A 26,860-nucleotide genomic window follows, 5' to 3' on the forward strand; every position below is an offset into this window, starting at 1 on the left:
GCCCGGGGTTAGGTGACATGATGATCTCAGCAGCTTGGAAGGGTACAGTGTTTGGAGATGTAAGTGTGAATAGCTGACTCAGGAGGTGTGAGGGGACAGACAGGAAGGTGACAGATCAGGAGGATGTGGTCAGAGAGGCAGAGAACAAACACACTGACATGATGTGGGCAGGCCAGAGATGGGAGACTGGATGGGTCACTAACGCGAATGCTGGTGCAGGGAGCCAAGTCAAATCTACACAAGAAGGTCAAGGTTATTTGCTCTGTGTGTGGCATCTTTATTCCATAAATACTTGCTGCATTGCCCATTCTGGTGAAATACTTGACGTCTTAAACTTTTCTGATAATCTTTTAGTACTATTTGGACAGTTTTCAAAAAAATTTATTTATTTTGTGTGTTTGTTTTCTTTTTAATATATGTTTTTGTTGATTTTTTTAAGAGATAGAGGAAGGGAGAGAGAGATACATCAATTGGCTGCCTCCTGCACCCCCTCTGCTAGGGATCGAGCCCACAGCTCGGGCGTGTGCCCTGACTGGGATTTGAAGCAGGGCCTTTCAGTCCATGGGTTGATACTCAGTCCATTGAGTCACACTGGCCAGGCTGGTGTTGCGTTTATTTTACATCCAGTTTTCATGTGGATTTTATATCCCAGTGATCAGGGTGCTGATGTTCAGTCATTCTTCAAGCATATATGGAGCACCTGCAGGCACTGGGCTCCTAATAGAATACAGAAGGAAACAGGCATTAACTGGAAATCACAAGGTAAAAAGCAACATTTCATACAACTGAACAAACACTATGAAGAAGTACATGGTGGTAGAAGAATGCATGATAGAATTTACTTGGAAAGACTTCTCTGAGAAAGTGATCATTAAACTGAGCAATGAAGGAAGAAAAGGAGTTGACCAGGAGGTGGGGCAGGGTATGGGCACAAAAACATTCCAAGCATAGGAAACCATATGTGCAAGGGTTCTGAAAGGAGACCAGTGAGACCAGAGAATTAGCGAATAGTAGATGTGGGAAGAAATTGTAGTGCAGGTGTAAGGTAAGAGAGGTAGGGTCGTGCCATAAGTGCTTTTATGGGCGATGTTAAGAAGGAATTTTCTTCATCCTAAGAGGAGCCGGTAATTGAAGCATTATAAGCAGAGGGAATGACAATCATATTTATATTATAAAAAGGTCATTGTAGGTGTGATATGGAGAATTATAGGGGATTCAAGGAAATAGTCAGTAGACCTGCTTAGGAGACCAAGTAGGTAATAGTTATGGGGACTCTGGTTTGGGTAGTGATGGTGTGCATGGGGGGATGAATGGATGGATTACGAAGACGTGATGAATTAGCTATTGGGCAGAGTGAGGAAGAGGGAAGAGTTGAGGATGATTCTTAAGTTTCTAACATGTATACGTGCATCAGTAGTGGTATCATTCCCTGAAATAGGGAATGGGAAGAATATCAGGCATTGGAGCAAGATCATGAGTTGTTTAGATGTGCTAGGTTTGAGGTACCTTGAGATATCCAAGTGGAGACATTTTGAGTAGATTGCTGAATGTACCAGTAAGAGAACTGGATTAGAGATAGGAATCTGTGAGGCATCTGCATTGAGGTGTTAATTAAAGCTGTGGGTGTGGGTAAGATCACTTAGGGAGAGATGATAGAATGAGAAGAGGGCCTTGTACCCTGCCTTGAGGAATTCCCAATATTTAAATGGCCTGGTCAAGGAAGATGAGCCAAAAAGGAGACAGGAGGAGCAACCAGGGAGACAGGAAGGAAAAAATTAGGGTGGTGATGAGTCATAAAGGACAAGGGAGGAGCCAGTTTAGAAGAAGGGTGTAATCAACAACTGCAGATACTGCCAAGTGCTCACATGGAATGAAGACTGAAAATTGTGTTTAATGGCAGGCAGGTCGTTGGTGACTGACTAAAAGCTGTAAAGTACTAGGTGTAGAAGCCGCATCGGATTGGGCTGAAGAATGAATAGGAAAGAGATGTGGACTAAAGCAAACCTAGGTAGATGTTCTGAGAGGTTTAATTATGGGAGGCAGTAGCTAGGAGGGGTTATGGAGTCAAGGGAGAGTTTATTTGATTTTGTTAATGGGAGTCTTGATCATATTTAAAACTGACGTGGGAAAAAATAGAGTGCGAGGGGAGTCGACTCTCTTAGAAGATGAGATAACAGACAGGGTGAGTGCCTGCGGAGGCAGGGGAGGGGTGGAGTCCAGAAGCAGGGAGGGGTGATGCTGTAGATGAGTATAATAGCACACGAGGGCATTCCATTTGTCATTCCTCTCCACCGGCAGCGCATGTGACAGTGTCGTCTTCGGAAAGGGAAGACGAGGCCTTTACATGTGAATCCCAGTGGGCTTTCATCTCAGAATCACCATTAAGTGGCTTCCTATTTCCTTGCTTCTCCCTTCCCTATTTTTTTAAACAGCTTTATTGAAACATAACTCAAATCATATAATTCACCCAGTTATAGTGTATAATTCAGTGGTTTTTAGTTTATTCACAGATAATGTGCAGCCATAACCACAGTCAATTTTAAAACAGTTCATCACCTCCAAAAGAAACCTCATATCCTTTAGCTATCACCATCACCTGCCCCCCCCTTCATATTCATCTTTTGCTATCAGAAGAGAGCATAGAATATGGTATGAATTCAGATTTTAAATCATACCATGATTTCAAAGAAGAATATAAAGTGAGGCCTGAAGGATTGCTGTTGCCTCAACGCTTTGATCTAGCCAGAGGAGCAAGGGGCTGAGGCCTGCTACTAGGTCACTGGTATAAAGTCAACAGATAATAGACTCCGAAAACCTAACTGTCAGATTCTTCCCTGTCAAAGAGAATCATCTTAAGAATGAAGATTAGTAAAATGAAATTGAAAAAGCAACACTTGTAATTAGATTTTAAGAGAACATTTACTTTGATAAATGATTTGATCTACTGGACCAGAAAAAGAACAATCTAGGGTACCTAAAATTTGTATGTGGGATGATAAACTGTAAGAAATCTGAGTCATTAGCAGAATAGGATAGTAACAGCAGACTGGAAAAGGTAAAGATTCTGCTTAACATTGATACTGATTAAGGTTTCATAATGAGATTGTTATATTTAGAGGAGAATTTATAAACACTTAGAATAGAAAGTAATAGAAATTAACATAAAAGGTCTTACCAAATTAACTTGATTTCATTTTCTTACATTCAGGAAATGTGGAAAGAATGGTTATTCTTATTTTATCAGAGTATTATTTAAAAAAAGCCACCTAAATGTGATTTGGAAATAGTATACATGTAAGTGGTTGAGCAGCTGTGCCCAATGATTATTAGTAAGTAGACTGTTACTGAAAAGAATGTGACGATTGAAGGAAATAATGATAGGCTCCCCTCCTGGTTATTTCCTTTTCAGCATTTTGGTTAATGATTGAGGCCATGGGGAGCAAACCTATCAGATTTTCAGATGACACAAACAGGAGAGTGATGTCCTTCCAGATCCAGAAATACCTCCACAATGTTGATGATGGGCTGTTAATGAAATTAAATTAAATAGTGAGAGGAGTTAAAGCCTTCATTGCTCTGTCATTCAAAGATCTGGCTTTGAATGAATTACATGCTATAATTGCAAAAATTCTTAAAGGTAGCCTTGGGCTATGTTAACATTTGTGACATTTGTAGGAAAGTGGTGATCTGATGTCTTCTATCATTTCATTTTGGATAAGGCTGGAACATTAGCCATATAAGAAACAGGTTTCCTGGAGAAGACTATTTAGGGAAGACAGGCAGGCTGCCTTCAAAGAGGGGTCTTTCTGTGGAAGAGCAGTTAGGACCCCGCCTGATCTGCACTGCAGCCCCAGGACTGACAGACACTGTAGTGAGGCAGTGTTCGCCTCATAAAATTTTCTAACAACTGCCTGGTTCTGAAACCTGCTAATACTGCAGATACTGGAAATACTTATGGTGAAGCAATGTGATCATTTGATGAGGAGGACAGACGGTTGCAGAAGGGAGTACCCTGGAACTAGATGATTCTTTAGGTACTAACGTGCTTATGTCCTGTGAATCTGTGCTAACTAATCTCCTTGAAGTACATTTCCATTCACAAATACTTCGGTTTATATAGCTTTTTATAGCCTTTACGTTTTTCACCTATCTTTAGTATTCTACTTGAGTCTCTTTTGTTATTACCTGTAACTCTTTGTTTTGTTTTGTACTGGTTCCTTTAGGACTTACAGTATATAACTTGAACTTACTGCAGTCTTCTCTTCAAGAAATATTATTCTACTTCATATGTGAGAACCTTACAACACTATACTCCATTACCCACTGTTGAGTTATTGTTGTCACATATTTTTGTCCTACATGTGTTATAACCTCAGAACACATAATTATGCTTTAAACAGCCAATTATCTTTGAAAGACATTTAAAAAAATGTAATGGGGGGAAATCTTTTATATTTATCCATATTACTGTCTCCTTTGTGTATGTGCAGATTTTCATCTTGAATCATTTTCCTTCTGCATATAGAACTTCCTTAAACATTTTCTATGGTGCAGGTTTCCTTGTGACAAAATCTTCCAGCTTCTGTGTCTCAACAACTCTTTATCCAGCTTTGTTTTGGGATGATGTTTCCACTTGGTGTAAAATTGTAAGAGGACAGTTGTGCCTTGTCTTTTCTTAGAACTTTAATGGTGTTCCTCCACTATCTTTTGACTTACTTCATTTCTATTAAGCAGTCTGTTGTCATTCTTTGATTTTTTTTCTTTTTCTAATGTTCTTTTTCCCTCTGGTTGCTTTTAAATTTTCTCTTCACTGAATTAAAGCAATTTGATTATTCCATGGCTTAGTGTAGTTTTCTTTCTGTTCCTTGTTCTTAGGGTTTTTAAAATTTATTGGCTCCCTGGTAATAATTTGGTAATTTTTCAGCCATTTGTCTTCATTTATTTTGTCTTTCCTCCCCTCTTTGGGGACTGAAATTGCACATGTATTAGATAGTTTATCGTCATTCTGTAGCCTACTGCTGTGCCATCTTTTTCCCTCTCTCGGTTTCATTTTGGATAATTTTTATTGCTCTAGCTTTATGTTTACTAACTATTTCTTCTGCAGTGTCTAATCTGCTATTAATTCTATCCAGTGTAATTTTTTTTTTTTTTTTTTATCATCCTCACCCAAGGACACTTTTCCATTTTTTGTTCGGGTAGAGTGGGAGGGAGAGAGAGGAACAGAGAGAGAGAGAGAGAAACATCGACGTGAAAGGGACACATCGAGTGGTTGCCACCCACACGACCAACCAGGGCCGGGGACGAACGGCAACCGAGGTATGTGCCCTTGACCGGAATCGAACCCACGACTCAGGCACATGCTCTACCACTGAGCCAAACTGGCCAGGGCTATAATTTTTATTTCAGACATTGTAGTTTTATTTCTAAGTATTTGATTTGGGTCTTTTTTTTTTTTAAAAAAATGTTTTCCATACCTTTACTTAACCTGTTTGTTTTTTCCTGAACCTACTGGCTCTAGTTATAGTAACTTTCAACGTTCTTGTTTATTAATTCTGCCACCTGTGTCACTAGCAGGGCTGTTTCTAATCATTGCTTTTTCTCCTCATTATTGGTTGTGTTTTCCAGTGTTGACCCTTTTCTAGCTTGCTGTTAAACTTTGTGTGGGACCAGAATAGAGCTTAGTCTAGGACGAATTTCGTGTAATGACTGAGGCAGAGTGCTCTGCTCCTGTCCTGTGGACAGGAGGCCCTCAGGCTGATGGAACGAGAACTGTTGCCGTCCTGTGTGAGCCCCGTGGTCGTGTTCCCTGGCCTTGGGCACTGTTCTCACACGCGTGCGCCCCTCCCTGTGGAGCTGGAGAGGCGAGCGAGGCCTCACTGTCCTCCCTGTCGCTCTCCCCTCTCTGTCCTTTGCCCCGCAGTGCTCACCTCCTCGGCCTCGCACAGGCCCCGCTCTGTCCTCTCCGCTGAGCTTCCTCCGGAAACTCTCCCCGGGCCACAACTGGGCAGTTGTGAGGGTCACCTCATTTGTTTCCTTCTCTCAGGAATCACTGTCCTGTGCTGCCTGAAGTTTGATGTTTAGAATTTATTGTTTCATAATTGTCTCATGTATTTTAGTTTATTTTTTTTCATGGAGAAAGGTAAAATCTGGCCCCTGTTCCCCCATCTTGGCCAGAAGTAGAAGGTCTTTAGTGATGCATCATTTATCGCCAACATTTGACCTTGGCATTCAGAGCCTCTTTCAGCTTCATTTCTGCTGCCACTCTCATGTTCTTGCCACACCTTTTCTCTGACAGGCCCTGTGCTTCTTCCTCCCTCGTCCCTGCTCGTGCCAGTTCTTGCCCCTCCGTCCCCTCTTCCCCAGTCCTTGCTCGTCAGTGTCTCCAGGCTCTGGTCAGCTCAGTTGCCTCGTCCATGTTGTTTCCCACGCATTTGATGCACAATTGAACCTTTTCTCCCCATTCTGTTTCTATCATAATATTGTCTTCAGTGTTCGAGTGTACATGTTGTGAATCTGCTGGTCTTCCCTGCTGAGCCTGTGTGTTGGTCCGCACGTGTGTCCCACATGCGCAGTGTTAAGCTCCTGAGGGCAGCTGGCACTTGTCTACTTTCGTTTCTTGTACGTAGGTCTGTGGGTTTACAATATATAATGAAGGTATTTAACAAATGTAGGTGTGCTATATATGTTTGTTATAATTAATTGTTTTTCTCCTCTCCCCCAAAATCAGGCCACAGAAGAAGTTTCCAAAAATCTGGTTGCCATGAAAGAAATTCTCTATGGCACCAATGAAAAAGAGCCGCAGACGGAAGCAGTGGCACAGCTCGCTCAGGAACTGTACAACAGCGGGCTCCTGAGCACCCTGGTAGCAGACCTGCAGCTCATTGACTTTGAGGTAAGACATCGGTCTCCTAGTTTTCACCAGCAGCACCCTACTCATAGTCCTTTTCCACGTGCCTCCTTTGAAACATCTGAAGATTCCTGCCCGGCTCTTCGTTCAGGGGTTGCTGACCTGTGAGCATGCCCAGGCTGCCTCCTCACTAGCAGAGCCAGGGCAGGAACTCAAGGGTGTCCCAGGCTTAGGCCAGGTTTTCTTCCCTTATTTCACCACATCATACAGGAAGTTCTTAGGTATTCGCTATGCCCTTTCACTTAGGTTGTATTTCATGAACAGCTGCTGTTTTGCATAATTCACTGGCCCTTGGTTCTCAAGGAATAAACATACTGAAGACAACCATAGAACGTTAGAATGTCAGAGGTAAATGAGATCTTTGAGAACGTCCCGTTATGTTTTCTTTGTTTTTTGGGGGTTTGTTCTTACCTACTGAGAATTCATTACAGCAGAGATAAGTGTTTTGTTTGGCACTGCTTTTAAATGTGTAAATTAGGTTGTCATTTAAATGGTAGGAGATGTTATACACAATTTTGAATTTCTGGTTTCTCTCGAAAAATCTGACTCTGGTAACAGGCCTGTAGTCCTGCACGGCCCCTCAGCCGGAGCGGAGGAGCAGCCACCCGTGACGCAGGAGAGCTGCTCTCGGGTGTGTGGCGGACAGCGCAGCCTGCTTTTCTGTCTTAGGGCCTCTGCCCATTTGCATCTCCTGCCTGGCTCTGGTAGGCATTTGAGGGTGTAGCCCAGGCTTGTACAGCCGATTGTACTGTTAGAATTTTAGTCAGGGAATAGTGAGAATAATGGTCCTTGATACCGTTCTGAGAAGCATATCGATATGGTAAGGAGGGGCTCCGGCATGGTCCTGAATCTTTGATTCATTATTGTGGGTGTGCTTTATATCAAGCCCCAGGGTCCATCATCCTGCGTGATTCGATGTCTATGCAGGTGCTTGAAAAATTAGGGGAGCAAATGACAGGCATATAGGCAGATTCCATTTTGGGGAGGGAGATGAGGATGGGGGTTCCCAGGTTACTTCATTATGATATTGATAATAAAAAGAGAATGAAGTTTTATTTCTGTCCAATAGAACTTATGATATTTCCATTTATGTAGTTGATTTCATATATTTTTAATAGTGTATCAAATTTCAACAACAGTTTTTATTTCCTCTGCAATGTTGGGAATGCACTGGAACATTCAGTTCCTTCTCTATCCACCCATCCCATTCCCCAGCCTGGACACTGCATTTAATATTCATTTGGGACTTTAGAGACACAAATGTAAAAGGACTGTATGCCCTTGAACCTGGTTCTGAGTGATTGCTATTACAACTCCTGACCTAGCAGGGGCCCCAGGCTGATCTCTGGCACTGGAAAGCTCGTTCACTCAGTCTCCTACAGGCTTGTCAGCCTCTTAGCAAGTGGCCACTCTGAAACCTCTCTTGGCGTCCCATGCTGCATTTGTTACGTTCTGATGCAGCTTTTCCGCTTCACTGTGGAGTGGCAATGTCCATCTCTTTCATTTAGTCAAGTAGAGTAGTGAAATTCTGGCCTCTGAACTGCATCATGTGATACTTAGCACCTTCATTGTTAATCTGTATAAAGTCTTTTCCAAGTAGACCTAGTTTAATAGGGGCATGTGTCTACTTACCATTAAAGCTCAGCTTCTTATGGAATTTTCATTTTTATCATATTGGCAGCACACACTTTCTCCTTTCAGCCCTATGTAAGGAAAGAGCGTGTCGTGTTTACAACACGAGCACCCTGCTTAAGCTGCCTGTTCCGTTTGGGTGGGAGTCCCATCCCTGGACACTGGAAGCAGAGAGCAGGGTTTTGTTTTCTTATCTGAGCATGATTCTGAGAGTTAGAAATGGTTGAAATTATGTGTAGTGAGATTTTACTTTGTCAACACATTGCTCAGGTTAAAAGTAGTGTACTGTTAAAACTTAGAACTTGAAATTATAAAGAAATAAAGTAAGAAAATTTAATGCCTATGAATGTTTTAAGGTCTTTTATATTCAGTCATATATATGCAATGCCTTGATTTGAGTTGATCTGGGAGGGTGGATGGGCTTTTTGATGTTTAGTCAGGTAAATATTTTAATGATTGTATTCCTAATAGGGCAAAAAAGATGTGGCTCAAATTTTCAACAATATTCTCAGAAGACAAATTGGTACAAGAACTCCTACTGTTGAATACATCTGCACCCAACAGAATATTTTGTTCATGTTATTGAAAGGGTATGTACAATGTAATAACATTTATATTCTCAGTTGAAAAATGAAAAGGAAAGATGGTCTCGGGCAAGAACAGGATGGGGAATGCGGGAAAGCGTGTTCTCTACGGTTCACTCGGCTCGGTTTTTTGTAGATCTTGAACATATTTCCCTCCTTAAAATTCAGCCTTTGAGCTAAATTGAATTTGAAAAAAATGCCCATGGAAGTTTAAAGGTAGGTGATCCATGAGTCTTTAAATTTTCAAATCATCCATGACGGAAGAAAAAACATCTTCTGTGGTCTTATTTCTGTTCTCTAATATTGAAAAAGTTTAAGCGTATGAAATGTCAGTTAAATCACATATTTAAAGACATCTTTGGGTAGACATGCACCCTGTAAAGCAGGGAAAGCTAGTAAGTGGAGCATGGATGCTATGTAGCTTAACTCGGTCAGTCAGCAGAGCACATGTTGATGAAATAGTACCTTTTGCTTTCTACCTGTGTCCACTCACTGACCCACCTAATTTGGTAAATCACAGTGCATCTCCCTGGAATTAATTCCTGGACTAAGCAGGCATTTGTGTCTGGGTAGTTTGTCACTTTCAAAAAAAACAAACCCCAAAATGCCTAAAAACTTAAACTTCAAAACAAAACAAATCCTCTTCTCCTCCATCATTCAACCTCCCTGATGGCAAGGTCGCCTCCTGTCATTTCACACAGAGTTGTTTGCTGGCTCTGGGTATGGTGTGTGTGTCCCGGCATTGGTGGTGGTGGTACATTGGCGGGCAGGCACTTCACTGGCATGAGGGTTGGCGTGAATCAGCTTGCTCTCCTACCCCTCGCTCTACCACTTGCCTCACTTGAGTCCTATCTCTGGTTTAACACGTCCCTCAAGTTCAGACTTGCTTAGACAAAGCATGAGTCAGTGCGTGCGTTGGATGCCAGCATTCTGTTTCCTCTTTTCTATTTCTAACTATCTGTGTTGCTTCTTTAGACGTTGCTATACAGAACTTTTGGCATCTAATTTTTTGTCGTGTCAATCCAGAGTTGAGTGTATAAACACATAAGGAGTAGTGTAAAACTTTAGTGTTCTTCAAGCAGCTTCCAGGAGCCTTTGTGTATATTTAAAGTCAATTTTTTTTTCCATAGAAAGCCATCATTATTCACATCTATAAATTTGTTATCTCTACCTACACTTTCCCTTTAGAGTAGCCAGGGGTATGAATGGAACATTGTTAAAACATCATGTAAGTTAGAATATTAAGATAGCATTTAAGAAAAGGGTTAAAGCTCTCGTCCATTGGAGCTAGCCAGAGCAGAGACCTCTGCAGTAAGGAGAGGAAGGCGTGGAGAATGCTGCTGCCGTGGGGACCCGCAGACCCGTCTCCCTGCCCTTTCTCGCCTGTGCTGTGGGAGATGCACATCAGCCTGGAGGGGATAGTAGAACCAGCCCTTTCCTCGGCAGCCAGCCTCAGCACTTCTTAAACTGTGTTGCTCTCGTTTCGTGTATTCCTCCCTTTCTCCTCCTCACACGCCACTTCAGTTTGCATCCCTAACAAGTAGCTGATACATCTAAGGATTTATTTTTGTACATAGTCACAATACCATTTACAAACCTAACCTTATCTAATGCTCAGTGTTCAGATTTCCTTGATTTTCACAAATGTCACTTCTTCAGTTGGTTCAAATCAGGTTCCAAGTAAAGCCCACAAACTGAATATGGTTGATATGATTCTTAACTCTCTTTTCGTCTGTAATAGTTGATGACCACTTTTTTAAAATACTCCATGTATTTGTTGAAGCCACTGGGTCATTTTGTGTGTGTGGAAAAATCCCATATTTTGAATATACATCCTTGTCGTTTCATTTAACATGTTCTTTATCCTCTAGTCTCTTAAATTGGTGATCAGGTCATTATGAACTCAAAGTTTTGGTTTTTCAAAAATAGACTTAATGTGTTTCAATCCATCTCAGTTATCATGTCCAAATTCCTCGTCTTGGACCATTGCCAGCTCCTCTCCTTCAAGTTGGCTCCTGTGTCCTTTTAGCTAGATCGCATTAGTCTTTGATGCTTTTCTGCTTTCTGGCACATGCTGTCCTGTGCTCATTTTGTGTGGGTTCTGTTTTTGGACCTGGAAATAGCCATTTCTTTATGGAGCCCTGTGAACTTCCTATTAGGATTGTTCTTCTATTGGTCAGTTGGTTTAGACAGACTACTTTCCTGCATTGTGGTTATCTGCCCAGGCTATCAGTACTTTGATGATAGCTGTTGGGGGAGTTTTGCTGCTGCTCTGTTGGCATTTGAAAGTAATGTTGCCCTGGCCGGTTTGGCTCAGTGGTTAGAACATCAGCCTGCGGTCCAGAGAGAGGCGGGTTTGGTTCCTGCTCAGGGCATGTACCTCGGTTGCAGTTTGTCCCTGGCCCTGGTTGGGTTATGCAGGTGGCAACCACTCGATGTGTCCCTTTCACGTCGATGTTTCTCTCTCTCTCTACCTCTCTCTACCTCCCACTCTAACTGAACAAAAATGGAAAAATGTCCTCGGGTGAGGATAAAAAAAAAAAAAGAAAGTGATCTCGTTGCTGGTGTTGGACTGCATCTGGAGGCAGTTTCTTCTCTGGCGATTTAAATGTTAATGTGCTCTGCACTCTAGTGCTAACAGGTTGTGCAGCATAACTGTTTCCCTTATAATCACTGATTTATGGTTTAATCGGGAAGATAGGCTTGACAAACCGGCAATGAAACCTGCCCTACTTGTTGTACCGAACTCTTACCCTTGTCTTTCTAGTCTCCACTAAAGATCAGTGCAGATAAATCCTGTGATATGCCATGTTCTGAGCAGAGATTTTCATCACCCGAGAGCCAATCAGCAATCTAGCTGCCTTACCATAAATGATACAAAGCAATGTAGTTTTGATCTTATTGAGGATCTGTGGTGAACCTATGTACAACAGAAGGGTAATGCTACTAGGTAACAATTAGTACTATAAGATTTTAGGGGATAAAATGTGTGGATTCAGTCAGTAAGGCAAAGGGTTGGTAAAAAATGGGACTTAAGAGTAAAATTTCAGGTACTTTAGAATTTGCAGAAACAAAAGAGTAGGTACAGGGACACAGATGAACATAGCGATTGGCAACAATAAGGAGTTGGTTGGGACAGTCATGGCAGAGTGGGAGATGATGCTGGGCCAGAGAACAGCTCTGACGAGGGGAAGCCTAGACAGACATCAGGACCAGAAGTTTATCTTTATTTGATTAGCAAGAAGAAACCATTTTCGACTCCTGAGCTGGAAATGCTGTTGACATACTGTGTGGGGTCGATTTGGTAAGACAGAGCTTGGACACAGGTACTGTTGGGGACACCTCTGCTTCTCTAGGTGTGCGTTGAGGCAGCAGTGGGAACAGAGAACAGGGACTGGAGCTGAGACATTCCGAAGGAGCAGTTAGAAAGGACTGGTGGCACTGGAGACGGGAAGACTGGGAGCAGATAAGAACGTCAGGTTGGGCCCTGGCTGGTGTGGCTCAGTTGGTTGGAGTGTCCTCCCATGCACTGACGGGTCTTGGATTCAGTCCCTGGTCAGGGGGCACACAAGAAGCAACCAACCAACCGATGTTTCTCTCTCGTGCACTTACTCTCCCTTCCTCTCTCTAAAATCAGTTTTTTAAAAATGAGGGTAAGGTTGAAGCTGTGTTGTCCAATACAGTACCTACTAACCATGTAATTATTTACTTTCAAATTAATTTAAATGAAATATTTAAAAATGTAATCCTTTAGTCATTTTAGCCAGATTGCAGGTGTTCAATGGCCACTTGTGGCTAGTAGCTACCATAATGGACAGCACAGTTACAGAACATTTCCATTATCACAGAAAGTTCTCTCAGACCTGTTTCAGACTCGGGGATCGAAAACAAAATAGTGATGCCAGTTCAGAGACAAGAGGAAGCAGAGGTGGCAGCCTCCTTTGTGGAGGGAGCTGAGATTTGATTTGATTTTAGACCTGTGGAGTCTATAGTAGACCGTTCATTGAAGTTGTCCAGAGACGACAGAAAATGCCTAAGCATGGATCTGAGCAGTGGATTTGTAGGAGTCGTGGTGGGAGCCAGGAGATTGGGTGTTCACTAGCCAGCTGAAGGCCGTTGAGGAAGGACCTCAGCCAGACAAACAGTAGGAACAGTCAGGGGGTAGAAAGGAGAACTGAGAGTTTTTTCTTTAGAGCCGAAGAGCAGCACTACCAGGACACTGAGTGATAGAATCCGTGTTAGGAGAAAGGCTGATTTGTCCAAGAGAGTCTTTGCTGGTAAGGTGTTTGGAAATGGAATTTGACTGCAGGAGACTGGAGGAGACTGAGTGGGAAAGACATTAAACCCGTGTGTGCAGCTTGGAAGGAAGTGGAGGGAAATTGAGCAATGTGTTTGAGCAGAATGGCAGAGCCAGTGCAGGGAGGGGGTTGGTGTGTATCAGCAGAGAAAAGGCTCATGGACTAAAAGGAAAATGAGGTTTTCTTTCTGATCACAGGGAAGGGAGACTCTAGAGACGCCGAGATGGGTGTAGGGGAAGGCTGCATGTGGAGTCCCCTGTGCCACCGCGAGAGTCCTGAGGGTTCTCCTTGACTGTGACATCCTTAGGACCAGGCTTTCAACTCTGGGGCTTAGTGTTGCCAGGGGTCTTGAAAGTACTATTTTGAGTATTGAATTGAGACAATGATGTATAAATGCTGTATATGTGATAGAGCTTTTTAGATACTGTGAATTTAGGGAACTATTTTGTTTGTTTCATATGGTTTTTTGATTCAGCTTTTGGTTTTTCTAAAGTGTTGAGTGCACCCCACATATAAAACTAACCCCTGTTTGGAGTTGAGACCCTAAATACTTCTCTTCAAATATTTTAGCTTAAATAATGAACTTTTATTCCCATGATACTCTCATGGCGGTTATTTTCTTTGGGTTGAAGCAGTCTTCATCAACTAACGTGTGTGTACCCGCTAGGGGAAATTCACCTGAGCACACGTTCTGCTCCGAGAGAGATGCCTTTGTAACCTGCTCTGGTCACTCAGGATACTTCCTGAAACTTTCTTTTCTCAGAATTTGAAATGTTCAGTATTGAAGTTTTAAAAGAATAATCATGTTTGTTTTTTTCTTTTTTCAGGTATGAATCTCCTGAAATAGCTCTAAATTGTGGAATAATGTTAAGAGAGTGCATCAGACATGAACCACTTGCAAAAATCATTTTGTGGTCAGAACAGTTTTATGATTTCTTCAGATATGTTGAAATGTCAACTTTTGACATAGCTTCTGATGCATTTGCCACATTCAAGGTAACATATATAAAAACTACAGAATTCTAAATATACTTGCAAGTCACATTAACAGGTGTGCTGTTTTTCCTAGATCATCTCTACCTTCCTTGTCTATATACTGCTGCCCCCTAGAGGGAAGAAAGGGGACAGTTTGTATACAGAGTGGGGCAAAAGTAGGTTTACGGTTGTGAGTACTTGAAACGAGTTTATTCTTGTATTAGTATTATTTATTAATGATTATATTATTTTTCATATGGACAATACTATAAACCTGATTTTGCCCACCCTTATATATGTGGGTGTGACTTAGGTATACAAATAGAGTCAAAGCTTTAAAAGGGTGGAAAAGTTAGATTCTAAATTTTTTGTCTTTCTCCAAAACAGAGTATACTTTTCTGTTAAATTACCCATCAAGTATAGTAATAGACACAACAACCAGGTTTTTCTCTTGTGTTGGACATACAATCAGTTTCTTTGGCTAAGCACCAGATGAAGTCTTTGGCTTCTATTCAGGCCCAAGGGAACAGGGACTTACGTCTCCCATCTCCTGCTCGTGCCAGAGCTTGTATATTAAATGTGGGGGCGGGGGTGAGGAGCAGAATCATCTGCACTATTCAAATTATTATGCAGACCCTCTCCCCTGTGTGCCTTATCTCCCTGCTGTATGTTTGTCTAAATTAAATACACATGCATAGTGTACCACTGTACAACATGCACATTTTTGTTGTGAATTGCATGGTTCTGTGCTGTTTGAGGTATATAAATAAAGCAGCAATCTTTACCAGTGGTTTCCACAGTGAGAGGAAGTCTTTGTGTTACATTCCTTTATGTAAAATGTGTGACCTTTTCTGTGAATGTTTAGAACTGCCATTTTAATATAATCAGAATTTAATGTACTAACCTGCAGACTGCTATGCTCAGAAACCATGAACACTGTTACAATGACAAGTGGCCACTTTTCTTGTAAGTGTTCTATTTTATGATTACTAAGAGCCCCTGAGGTAAGCACAGACCTTGATTTCTGGATAAAATATGTCCCTCAGAGTGAATGAACACCCTTAAAATAGGATGAAAGCCTGGCAACCTGGCCATCAGAGTTTCACATTGAATGAGAATAAAATAATAGTGTGAGAGGTCCAGGGGTTTATTTTCCTGAAACCATTAAAAAGGATGTCAGAAGCCTTAGGTGTAGGCCCTCAAATATTTGTATGTCAGCGTACAAAGCAGAGTGAAATGAATTTAAGATGATAGCACAGAGTGGTGAATGTGATGCCTTGGTATCACTGCCCTCGGTGGGGTGGGACTCATGCTGGGATGGAGGGGTGGCCCATTCAAAGCAGCAGCCCCTTATGAAGGGAGGCGTGGCACCAGGTGTCAAGAAGAGGCGATACTCCTGTGGAAAGAAGGCGGGGAGCCTGAGAGTGGCAGCTCTCTGGGAGCGGGAGGGTGAACGGAGAGGGGCGGCAGTGGTGTGGAGAGTGCAGCAGGGCCGCCAGTCCTGGGGACACGGGTGACGTGCTCCTGGCACAGATGGCAGAAGTGGCCAGGAGGTAAGAGAAATGTGCTCATTTGGTTCCCAGTGTCTGACAAAGTCTTGATTGGCCTTGCTGATAATTTTATCTCAGTTAGAGTTGCTTCTTTGAATTAAATTCACACCAAGGTGATGGAGTCACTGGGTAAAGCAACCCTGTCAGGTCATGGTAGCCAGAGAGAAGATTGGGCAGAGCAGGTGGTAGTCGTGGTCGTCCTTCCTGAGGAAGGGAGACCTTAACAAACAACACAGGAGTCGAAGGACGAGCCCTAGGAAAGCAGGGAGAAGCTGGCTTGGCATCTGTATCTCAGCTGCTCCGGATTGCGTGGAAAGTGAAGAGCTTATTCAGGAGAGTTGTCCAAGAAACAGAATAGACAAGAGGCAAAACCAGGACGAGAGAGATATAGACCCAGCATACAGACCAAAGCTGCCTCCCACCTCTGCCTAAAGCAGCTCCCTGCGAGTCAGCGCAGGGGAAGACCGGCAGGGGCGCCCCGGCCTCACTCCATGGGCGCAGGCGCAGGGAAGGGGGACTGCCTCGTGCCCTCTTTGCAGAGAGTACGTTTACGAGGGAAAGGAGAACAGGTCCATGGTTCATGCTTTCCTTAGAGAATGTGACCTGGGCAACTTCCCCAGAAAATGCAGTCTGCGCAGACAAGCGCAGTTCAACCTGGGGGAAAGCCCAGGAACAGGGCTGCCTTAAGGGAGTTAAAGTCGCCGGCACCGAATGTGTCCAACATTTGTAGCGCAAATGACCAGGTGCTGAGATAGTTAAATGAGTGGCCAAATATTTGTCAGTGATTTTTTTTCTTAAGGAATTAGGAAATTGGGAGGGACAGCAGAAGGCCAACAGATACATCTCCAATTTGCCAGAGTAAAAGAAGGTAGATTCCCCAGAGAGGCTGGTGGAGCTTAGAGCTTGATATTATACCTGTGTAAGGTTCTAGAAAGATTTCTAAAGAGATGATATCTGAGCATTTTGGAAAGGAAGCCAAGGGCCCACAGCCAGCGTGGATTCGTCGAAAGTAAGTTCAGTCACTAATGTCATCAGTGCCAGTAGATGCGGGGCCTGAGGGCAGGGCTGCCCGGGTTTACTTCCCGGTCTGCTGCTGATCTCAGCGCGTCTACATCTGCCCACATGGGTGCTAGTCCCAGTGTGCCGGGTCATGTGGCCTCACCCAGCAGGTGTGTTGTGAGCAGTAGCTAGTAGGGTCCCTTTATGATGGATATACTGGATGTCAAATAATTGAACAGACCTGTTCTCATGGAAACAATAAAAAGACCAGGAGCTCGATGGAACTTCTGCGTGATGACTTGCAACTAATTGAATGCCATATCCATAAGGTGCTGGAAAATGGGTCGCCATCACCCTGGAGAGAGACTTCTAATGGATCTCCACTCAGCCAAGTCGAACATTACTAACGACTTAGATGAAGGATGACGAGGCATATTTGCCAAATGTGTCAGTGATAGCCATGAAGGGAAAGAACAAATAATAGCCTAATGTAAGGCTTCATAAATCCAGAGAGGCCAGAATAGAACAGGATAAAATTAATACAGATAACAAGTCTTCCACTTGAGGACCCAACCATATAAATATGGGGTGGGGGAATAGGCAATGTAGGTATCTTATCATACTTAGACAACCTTATGAAGGAGGTATTGTTATTGTCTCCTGTACAGATAAGGACGCTGAGGCCTAGAAATGCTGGGTGAAGTCAGACAGTTAATGGGCAAGCCAGAGTTTGAACCTAGGCAATCTGAATACAGAACCCACTATGAGTAAACAGAATTCTGAATACATCCATTAAAATTAAACAGTCCAGCCCTGGCCGGTTTGGCTCAGCGGTTAGAGCATCAGCTTGCGGTCCCGAGAGACCTGGGTTCGGTTCCCGCTAAGGGCATGTACCTCGGTTGCAGTTTGTCCCCTTCCCTGGTTGGGTCATGCAGGTGGCAGCCACTCGATGTGTCCCTTTCACGTCGATGTTTCTTTCTCTCTCTCTCCCTCTCTCTCTCCCTCCGCTCTATCTGAACAAAAAATGGAAAAATGTCCTTGAGTGAGGATTAAAAAAAAAAAAAAAGTCCAAAGCTACATGTGACCACATAAGGGGGGACCTAAGGAGCTGTTGATGGTCTCACCCCACTATAAGCTTCCCAGGTAAAAGCACATAAATGTGTTCCGTTCTAGGCACTGCCCTTTAAGAGGCACGTAGACAAATAGATGGTGATGGGACTCAGCACCTGTCATTCTAGGGGTGGTTAAAGGAACTAGACATATGTAGCCTGGGGAAGACTCGGTAGGGACTTGCCATGAGAGCACTACTGTATTTGAAGCGGGGGACGGAGCTTGAGAAAGTAGATTAGACTTGTTTCTGGGAGTAACCAGGGCATAGGCTCTGACTCTAGCACGGAAGAGCACACTAAGTCTAAGAGCTCCAGAGGTGAGCCGTACAGTTAGAAGGCTTGAGGTTCTTGTCCTTGGACATACTTAGTCAAGCATCAAGTAGAAAATTGGGCCAGACAACTTAACTAAGGCTCTGTGAAGTCAGCTCGCTGGCTTAGCACATGTCTTCTGGAATCCCAGGGCCATCTTTATTACATGATATTTGGGGCCCAAACTTACATGATTTTTAGGAATCTTTTAATTCAACCCACACTAAAAGTTGGCTGCTTAATCTGCTGGATTTGGGAGATGATTCCTGACCTTTCTCCAGGTTACACCAGGACCTTGGGTGTGCTGGAATTTAAGACAGGTGGGAAATGAGAAATCCTGTTCTTTTTCCCCTGCTGGCCAGCCCAGCAACTCTGCGGTCTGGGACCACATGCACCCTATAAACTTTGCGGGTCGCCGACTCAGCAATTTCTCCTTTCCTACTCAGTTTTACTGCCCCCTCCAGGCCCTGCCCTGGCATGGCCCCTCTTAACAGGGCTTTCACCCCGTAGGGCCTCGGCGCCCAGCTCCTCTTCAGTAGTCCCAGAGCACCCCTTCTGTCCTCCTCCGAGGCCATTGAGATTCCATTCCTACATTGGCAGTGTTGTCCTGAGTTTCATGTTCTCTTTGAACCAGAGGACAGGTAGACTCCCCTCTATGGGGAGATGTGGGCAGCCCCCCTTTCATGGTGGCCTAACTGTGAGCCTCTTGATCCTACTGGAGGTACAGCCTCAGAGCGTAGTCCCCTTCCTCAGACCTGCAGTCAGTCTTTGGCACAACGTGTTTAGGACCTTTGCTTTTTAGAGCAGTACTTTCTGTTTCTACCTGCCTGTTCCTGAGAGCCGCCGTCTCGCAGACCCTCCTCTGGCCTTGTCCGGGTCAGACTAGGACCGAGCAGTGAGCACCGGGTCCTTCCAGGTGCTTCCTCATACTGGCCTCTGAATGATGTACCACACCAAGGTCGACGCCCAGGCTCGTACAGATCCTGACTCATCAATCCCTTACCTTCTCCTTGTGTGTGTGCATTCAGTTCATTCCACAAGTCTGTCGGTGCCTGCCCTGTGTTGGGCGCTGTTCTGTAGGTGTGGGGTTCAGCAGTGAGCCGTACAGACAGACCCCTGCCCGGTAAACAGACCACAGCAGCACGTTAAGCAGGAGGGAAGTGCTCTTAACAAGCATGCCTGATACATGCCCTTACATCGCCGTGCTCCTCTCCCCCACCCCGGCCCATGACATGCTGAGGTAACACCAGTTCTACCCTGCGTCTCCCCCTTCCCTTTGTGGGGCCTCATAGCTTTTCTCACCACACTCTGGAGTACTCAGAATAAACTCCAGGTTTTCTCATTTTGCCTGTTTAATCCCTAAGGGGGATTTAGAATAAATTGGGTAGGTCTTTCTTGAGCATACAATACATACCATATTCAGCAGTTTAAACACTTGTAAATCTTTGGGGTGAGATTAGAAGCCTTCTTAAAAGCATACTATGAACCTTGCTTTATATGACATTTTCCCAGACACATTCCCTGATGTTGTTGGTTCATTCATTCATTTATTAAATATTAAGCTCTTACTATGTTGCTGGGCACTGACTTTATATGTGCTGGGAATTCAAAGATTAAAAATAGACATGACCCTCAGGTTAACGGAATGTGCAGTCTCGCATGAGACATTAATCAGATAATCTCACAGATGTGAAGTCTCACCTGTGACCATGCTTCCATGTTGGTGGCCAGTCAGGAAGGGCTCCCTGTGGTAGTGATGAGTGGAGGTCCGAAGGGAGTAGGTACCTGGAGAGGGGCAGTATGCCGTAGAGGCCTTTCAGGGAAGGGTGCTAACAAAGCAGGTGACAGCTCCCTGCAGAATCTCCTGCTTGATGGAGCCCCACAAAGCAACCAGAGCTATAGTGCTTTCCACGCGGTTTGACTGTGGGACATTATTCAAAGCGTTTCCCATTTCCATGGCACTTGGATATACTTAGGAAACACTAGTTCATTGCAACCCTGGGTAACTCAAACAGAAACAGCAAAGAAGACAAGATGAAGAAAGTTGGTTCTTAGAAAGGGGTTATTAACACCATCCTGTCCGGTAGGAGGCTCTAGGTATTTGATTCATTTATTTACCAAATTTGACTAGCCGTTCCTGTTGTCGCATGTTCCCATTGCTTTTCCCCACCTGGTGAGACCAAGGCTAGTCATTGACTTGAGGTCTTACTGATTTTTGTTTCTACATTTCTGCGTGTTATTCTGCTTACTTAGGAGCTAATGTTTCAAAAATGATGGCTTTTAGAAACATTCTACCTCTACAGAAGATTGCATTAGGTATGAAACTGAATGCAGTTGAATTCAGAAGGAAGGAAATGGACCCTCTAATACGTCGTCTAATTAAGAAATGTCTTCTTTCTCCAACAGGAGCATTTTCTACTTGATCTTTTATAGCACTTGTTTACTTTTATTTCACTTCAATTCTTTATTCTCTTTCTTTGAATATATATTTCCATTGCCTTGTATGCTTGTTTTTAAATGTTTCCTTCTAAGAGTTATAGATGTGTGGCTAATCATAATCATTAAATCACTATGTCAGAGTATTGATTTTATCTTCTCTTATACAAAATCAACATGTTCAATACAATTCATGCTCAATTTAAGTGTAATGATTTTAACAATAGTTTTAATAGGTAAAATGGCATGAAATGTTATAGGATTCTTTTTTCTTAAAGAACCTGAATGCAAAACAACTTCTTAACAGTATATTTTCTTTTTCTAGGATTTACTTACAAGACATAAATTGCTCAGTGCAGAATTTTTGGAACAGCATTATGATAGAGTAAGTATATGAAATACTATTTTAAAATAGCAAATTTTAAGTTTTCTTACCAGAAATGAAAGATTTAAATTAGATTTTGTACCAGAATGTTGACTGTGTGTCTGTAAAGTTTTAAGATGGCACCATAATAGTCTCACTGAGTAGAGATACATAGTGTTACTCGGTCAGAAGCAGGCTTGTATCTTTTTGATTGACATGCTGCCCTTTGGATCTTCTCTTGCTTTAGAAGAGGAAAGTAAAGCATATTGGTGATGATACACAGTTGAGATCAAAGGAAAATAGTATTTTACTTTCTAAGCCTCCTTCCCGTCAGTGGCTCACATTCGTGCTGCTGACAGAGAGAGGGAGACGGCAGCGGGTAGGGTGAGGTGGGCTCTAGCCGGGAGCAGGGCTGGTTCTGCTCCTGCTCTGCCGCTGACACCTTGTCACCACCAGAGGTCTGTCCGTCCGTCCTTCTCAGATGAGGATGTTGGACTAGCCCCACTGTGAGGTCCTTCCAGCGTAGGGATTGGTGTCAGACTTCCTGGTAATAGAGCCTCCTGGGGTTCATACACAATTCTCAGTGCGCTGATAACCTGATTGCCCTTCACCGTCAGAGCAGCCTCAGGCCATGGTGTCAGGTGTTCTCTTCCTCCAGGTGCCGGCTCTGCTCTCCACGCCGCCGCAAGCACTTCCTTGTGCCGTAGAGTTTAACACGCCCTCTCGTAGGTGCTCTTAGAGAAGTCGTGATAGCAGTGCTCCACTTGTAATCCTATTTATCTCGCAGGATTTGGCTCAGGTTTCATTCTTCCACTAGTCATTTGAATTTCTGAAATCCTAGATATTGTTGATCTTCAGTGTTCACTTTGTTCTTCAACAAAATTTTAAGATTCTTATAAAATCTTACAAAAGTCTTAAAAAATCAAAACCTATGCTTTCTAATTCTTTCATGTTCCTTTTTTCCTGTATTTCCCTCCCACTCCCAGTGACATCATAACACAATGCACGGTACATACTAAGTCCCTCATAAGTAGCCTCATAAATAGCGTAAACATTGCTGGTCATTTACTTTTATTTCTGCCTTTTGTGTATTTGGATATGGGTGTGTTTGTGTGTTTAAAGTGGCATCGTGATCATTTCATCGGTGTCTTTTTACAGAACTTAGAATTGTGGGCTTCGGCACCAGACTGCCTGGAGCCTGGCTTCTAGTCCCAGCCCCACTGTGTGCCCCAGACCTTGGGCACTGCCATCGTTCACCCTCTGTGTCTTCAGTATCTCCAGCCACATAAGAGGCTCACAGTACACCTGCCTGCTGGGTTGGTGTGAGGATCAAGTAAGAACGCGTGTGTCAAGGGCAGGACAGTGCTGCCGCACACATTGGCCACGTTTAATACGCACTAGCTGTATTATTGTTATTACCGCCTGGTCTCAAAGAGTTGTTTAACATGCCAGTGTCTTAACCTAAAGCCTACCAAAGAGACATACTAACCAATTTCCAAGAAGTTTACTGCCAACAGTGGCATCAGTTTTATTTCGCAGTAAAAGATTTTCCTACATATTATTAATAGATGACATTGGTTAACTGGATGTTAGAAAACGTCTGGTGAGACAGCCAACAGAAATGTCTGGAGTACACTCAGATCTGAGGGAGGTAGGGTGATGTGGATAATTTAAGCCAGAGGTGAGGTTTTTACAACAAAACAAGTGCTCTAAAGTCCTGGGCACTTGGCTCTGCGCTTTCTGATCAAAGCATAGAGGAGAGAAAAAAAACAATTAAAAGATTACAGCCTCTGTAAAGCAAAGTAGATGCCTGTTGCTCAAAAGAGCAGCCCTTTTTTAGCACTGGGACCTGAAACACATTTCTCTCAGCATTCCTAGAGGGGAACAGGTGACAGTGTCGCGGAGCAGACATGGCCCTCGAGGCGGCCGTGCTGTAAGGTGCGAGCCGAAGTGCGTCCCCTGGGAGCAGGTCTTTGGGGAGCCCAAACAGTGCCTGTGCTCTGTCCGTCCTAGTCCAGGGACGGAACCTAGCGCGTCTGGAGGGCTGCGTGAGAGCGATTTCTTGCAGCTAGGAGTTGTGTAGCAGAAAACTCTTAGCTTGGATTTTCTGTCAAGAGCTTGAGGTGTACGTGTTCCATGTTACTAATGAAAGGCAGTTCCAGGTGGTTCGGTGATGAGTTTGACAATCAGTTGAGGAGAAGGAAGGCAGCCTTTTCCGAAGAGCATGCTGACTTGCTTCCATAGTGAGTAGAGAGCCACCCTCCTTCTTCTGGAGGTGAGCACAAGAAACAGTGCATGGGCAGTGCTGGGTCAGCTCTAACCCAAGGCTGAGACAACCTGTTCTGCAAAGGGCCAGAGAGTAAATGTTTGAGGCTTCGTGGCCATGGGGTGTCTGTCAGCTCCTGTCTGTTCTGCTGCAACAGCAGCCATGAAAATACAAGAACACGTTCACGTACAGCAAACCAGTGAACCTGGCTGTGCCCCAGCAGAACTTGATGTATTTAAATGGGCAGCGGGCTGGATCTGACCCATGAGCCATAGTTTGCCAACCCCTCCTCTAAACCACAGGTGGACGCCTCTGAAGCCCCAGCACAAAGCGTAGGCACAAAGCGTTTCCGCGTGGACAGATGGCAGAGCACGCCCTCTGCCCCACCGCAGCCAGTGCAGCCTCAGGACAGTGCCGCTCCCGGCCATCATGCTAGTGGACAGAACGGGACCTCTTCAAACCAGTGTAGTCAAAACTAAAACAAATACATGTATGTGTGAATGCGCGTGCGTGTCTTAAAACTAGCTGGCCTTGCCCTGGCCGGTTTGGCTCAGCGGTTAGAGCGTCGGCCTGTGGTCCGGAGAGACCCGGGTTCGGTTCCCGCTAAGGGCATGTACTTCGGTTGCAGTTTGTCCCCGGCTCTGGTTGGTCATGTGGGTGGCAGCCACTCGATGTGTCCCTTTCACATCGATGTTTCTCTCTCTCTCTCTCCCTCCCACTCTATCTGTACAAAAAATGGAAAAATGTCCTCGGGTGAGGCTTTAAAAAAAAACAAAAACTAGCTGGCCTTCTCTACTAACTTTCTGAAATGTAGTCTGGCCCCTGGGTGCCCTTCATTTCCATTTCCTGCTTCCCTGCTTTAATGCAGCCTCTGCTCCTCACCATTTTGGTGCCATTGTTCTTGCTAGTGAGCACCCGTCTGTAAATCTGTTCTTCCGTCTGCAGCGTTTTGCATTCTCCACGTCTCTACTCTGCTCTGTTCTTCCCCTTTCTCCCCCAGGAGTTCCTTTCCTTTCTAAAGAAATCCCTCCCGTTATTCAAGTTTGAGCCCAAGGCCTACATTCTCTAGGACGTGTATTGATTTAACACAGTGCTGAATTTCTTCCCTCTTCTGTTCTTAATTATTTTTTCTCGTTACATTGAAAGAACAGGTAACTTTTCTCTTTGTGTTTGCTTTGGACTAGTTGAGTTGTCGCCTATAAAGAATATGAATTTTCTAATGTAACAGCAAGAAATGACAGCTGATTCGGCAGTGAGGAAGCAGTCAGGGGAGGGAGCTCCATTCCGTGCACACGAGTTTGGGTGACAGAAGAGGACCAGAGTTACGCAGTACCTGGGCCTGTCTAGAGCTGGGAGGGCATCGGTCCCAGGAGCCCTCTTCACAGAGGTGTCAGCGGGTGTTGCCCTGAGCCTGAGCGCATCAGGGGAGGGGCAGACGGGAGGAGGTGAGCGTGGGCAGTGATGCCTTCATGGTCTTAAGAGTTTCCACTCAGACTTGATGACATTATCTCCCAGACTTCACAAAACAAGTAAGTACATAACTGACATGTGCTTTGTTTTTTTTTTTCTTAGTTCTTCAGTGAATATGAGAAGTTACTTCATTCAGAAAATTATGTGACAAAAAGACAGTCACTCAAGGTAGGACAGGCCTTTATGTCATGTAGTTTCCTTCTTTTCACTCTGGGTTTTAATCTGATCGGGGAAAGGGAACTGTGCTAGTATGTAGGTGTCAGACCTTTCGGGGAAGTCATCTGTCCGCGGTCAGAATTGTCGTGGGAAGGCGGGCTCAGCAGCGGCCCACTCGGCACTGCCCGCCTGGTAAGTCAGAGGACCCGAGTGCCGCACACAGGGCTCGGAGAGAGCTTTCTCCGTCCGCAGGGCAGTGTTTTAGACTCTGAAGCATATTTTTTAAACTTAGAATCGTGGCAGTGAGATGGAGACAGTGCAGGTGTTGTCTCCTTGCCGTGGGGGAGGGGGAGCAGTGAAACTGAGGACTGGACGTGTCTGGCTGCTCTGCATCAAAACAGGGCCCGAGCCGTCCATTGCAGTGAACTGAGGGGCCTGAGGTTACGTAGCTCACAAGGGGCAGAGCCCGGATTCTAACTCAGGCCGGAGGCCCAGGGCCCGTCCCTCCCCCACTCTGCTCACGCTCTGTCCACAAGGCCGCAGCTTGGCCCGCCGCACTGCAGGTGCCCCACCGCACACTCAGCCTGCACTGGGCATGGGCAGGACGGCGCAGGGACTGACTGCTGGCCTCCAGGAGAGAGCGGCACTACCCAGCGGCAGCTGATAGAGCTGAAAAAGCAGGGGCCGATAGCGCACACTCAGCCTCTGGCACTCAGCGAGCCCTGAAGGCACAGGTGTCTTCTTCACTTGATTGATGTTACTGGTGAGGAGGAGTCACTAAGGAAAAACTGGAGTATCTTCAGGATACTTGGCTGAAGAAGGAACAGAAACATTTTTATTTTTATAAATCTTTATGGCCCTGACCAGTTTGGCTCGGCAGTTAGAGCGTCGACCCATGGACCAGAGAGTCCTGGGTTCGGTTCCCACTAAGGGCACGTACCTCAGTTGCGGTTTGTCCCCGGCCCCGGTTGGGGTCGTGTGAGTGGCAACCAGTCGATGTGTCTCTCTCACATCGATGTTTCTCTCTTCCCCCCTCTCACCCTACCACTCTGTCTGAAGATAAATGTCCTCGGATGAGGATTAAAAAAACCTTTCTCAATCAGGTATGATAGTGGCATGTGTAGAAGTTAGTGTATGGAAAACTTGGGACATGATTCTTTGTCCTATAAATAAAATTTTAAAGTAATAAAATGAAGTTTTAGTTAAGCTAAGGTTTGTGGTTAGTTAATGGGAATTCTCAATAACGTCTCTTCTGAACACTTTTCTTTGATGATTTCTCTTTGGTAAGAGAACACATGCATCTTTGAAGAGTAGGCAGGCTCTGATGTCTTAGGTTTGGGGCCAGATGTGCCTGAACCATCTCAGAGAACAGTGTCGGGCTCAGCACAGGGCGGGCGGCAGGTGCTTTATAACTTTTAGGTCATAGTTCAGTTCATCATCTTTAGAGTGCCTAGTAATTCTCTGTGTTTGGTGATGATGATTACATTGAATTATTTTTTAAACTGATTTTCCTTAGAATGTTAATGTTTTCCTTTGAATGTTAATTCTTTAAATGTCTTCTCAGCTTCTCGGTGAACTATTATTAGACCGACACAACTTCACAATTATGACAAAATACATCAGTAAACCTGAGAACCTCAAATTAATGATGAACCTGCTACGAGACAAAAGTCGTAACATCCAGTTTGAGGCCTTTCACGTTTTTAAGGTAGTGTAACCACAGACCGTGGCTTCTGAAGTCATTCATCGCATTTCGTCAACACATTTCTGAAATATTATTAGCCTCACTTCGGTCACCTTAGTGA

The 26,860-nt window shown here is 44.2% G+C and overlaps 1 protein-coding gene across 8 annotated transcripts in view; it reads left to right on the plus strand.

Annotated features, from left to right (window-relative positions):
• CAB39 (calcium binding protein 39) overlaps positions 1-26,860 on the plus strand; it is an 82,119-nt gene that overhangs the window by 52,292 nt on the left and 2,967 nt on the right. For all 8 annotated transcript variants that reach the window (XM_036255035.1, XM_036255037.1, XM_036255030.1 and 5 more), the window contains 6 exons: positions 6,728-6,892; positions 9,011-9,129; positions 14,249-14,417; positions 21,125-21,184; positions 25,002-25,067; positions 26,620-26,763. In XM_036255035.1, coding sequence (XP_036110928.1) covers positions 6,728-6,892; positions 9,011-9,129; positions 14,249-14,417; positions 21,125-21,184; positions 25,002-25,067; positions 26,620-26,763 — 723 coding nt within the window. The remainder of the gene's footprint in view (positions 1-6,727; positions 6,893-9,010; positions 9,130-14,248; positions 14,418-21,124; positions 21,185-25,001; positions 25,068-26,619; positions 26,764-26,860) is intronic.

Source organism: Molossus molossus, unplaced genomic scaffold (genome assembly GCF_014108415.1).
Source record: "Molossus molossus isolate mMolMol1 unplaced genomic scaffold, mMolMol1.p scaffold_m16_p_11, whole genome shotgun sequence".
Taxonomy (NCBI): Eukaryota; Metazoa; Chordata; class Mammalia; order Chiroptera; family Molossidae; genus Molossus; species Molossus molossus.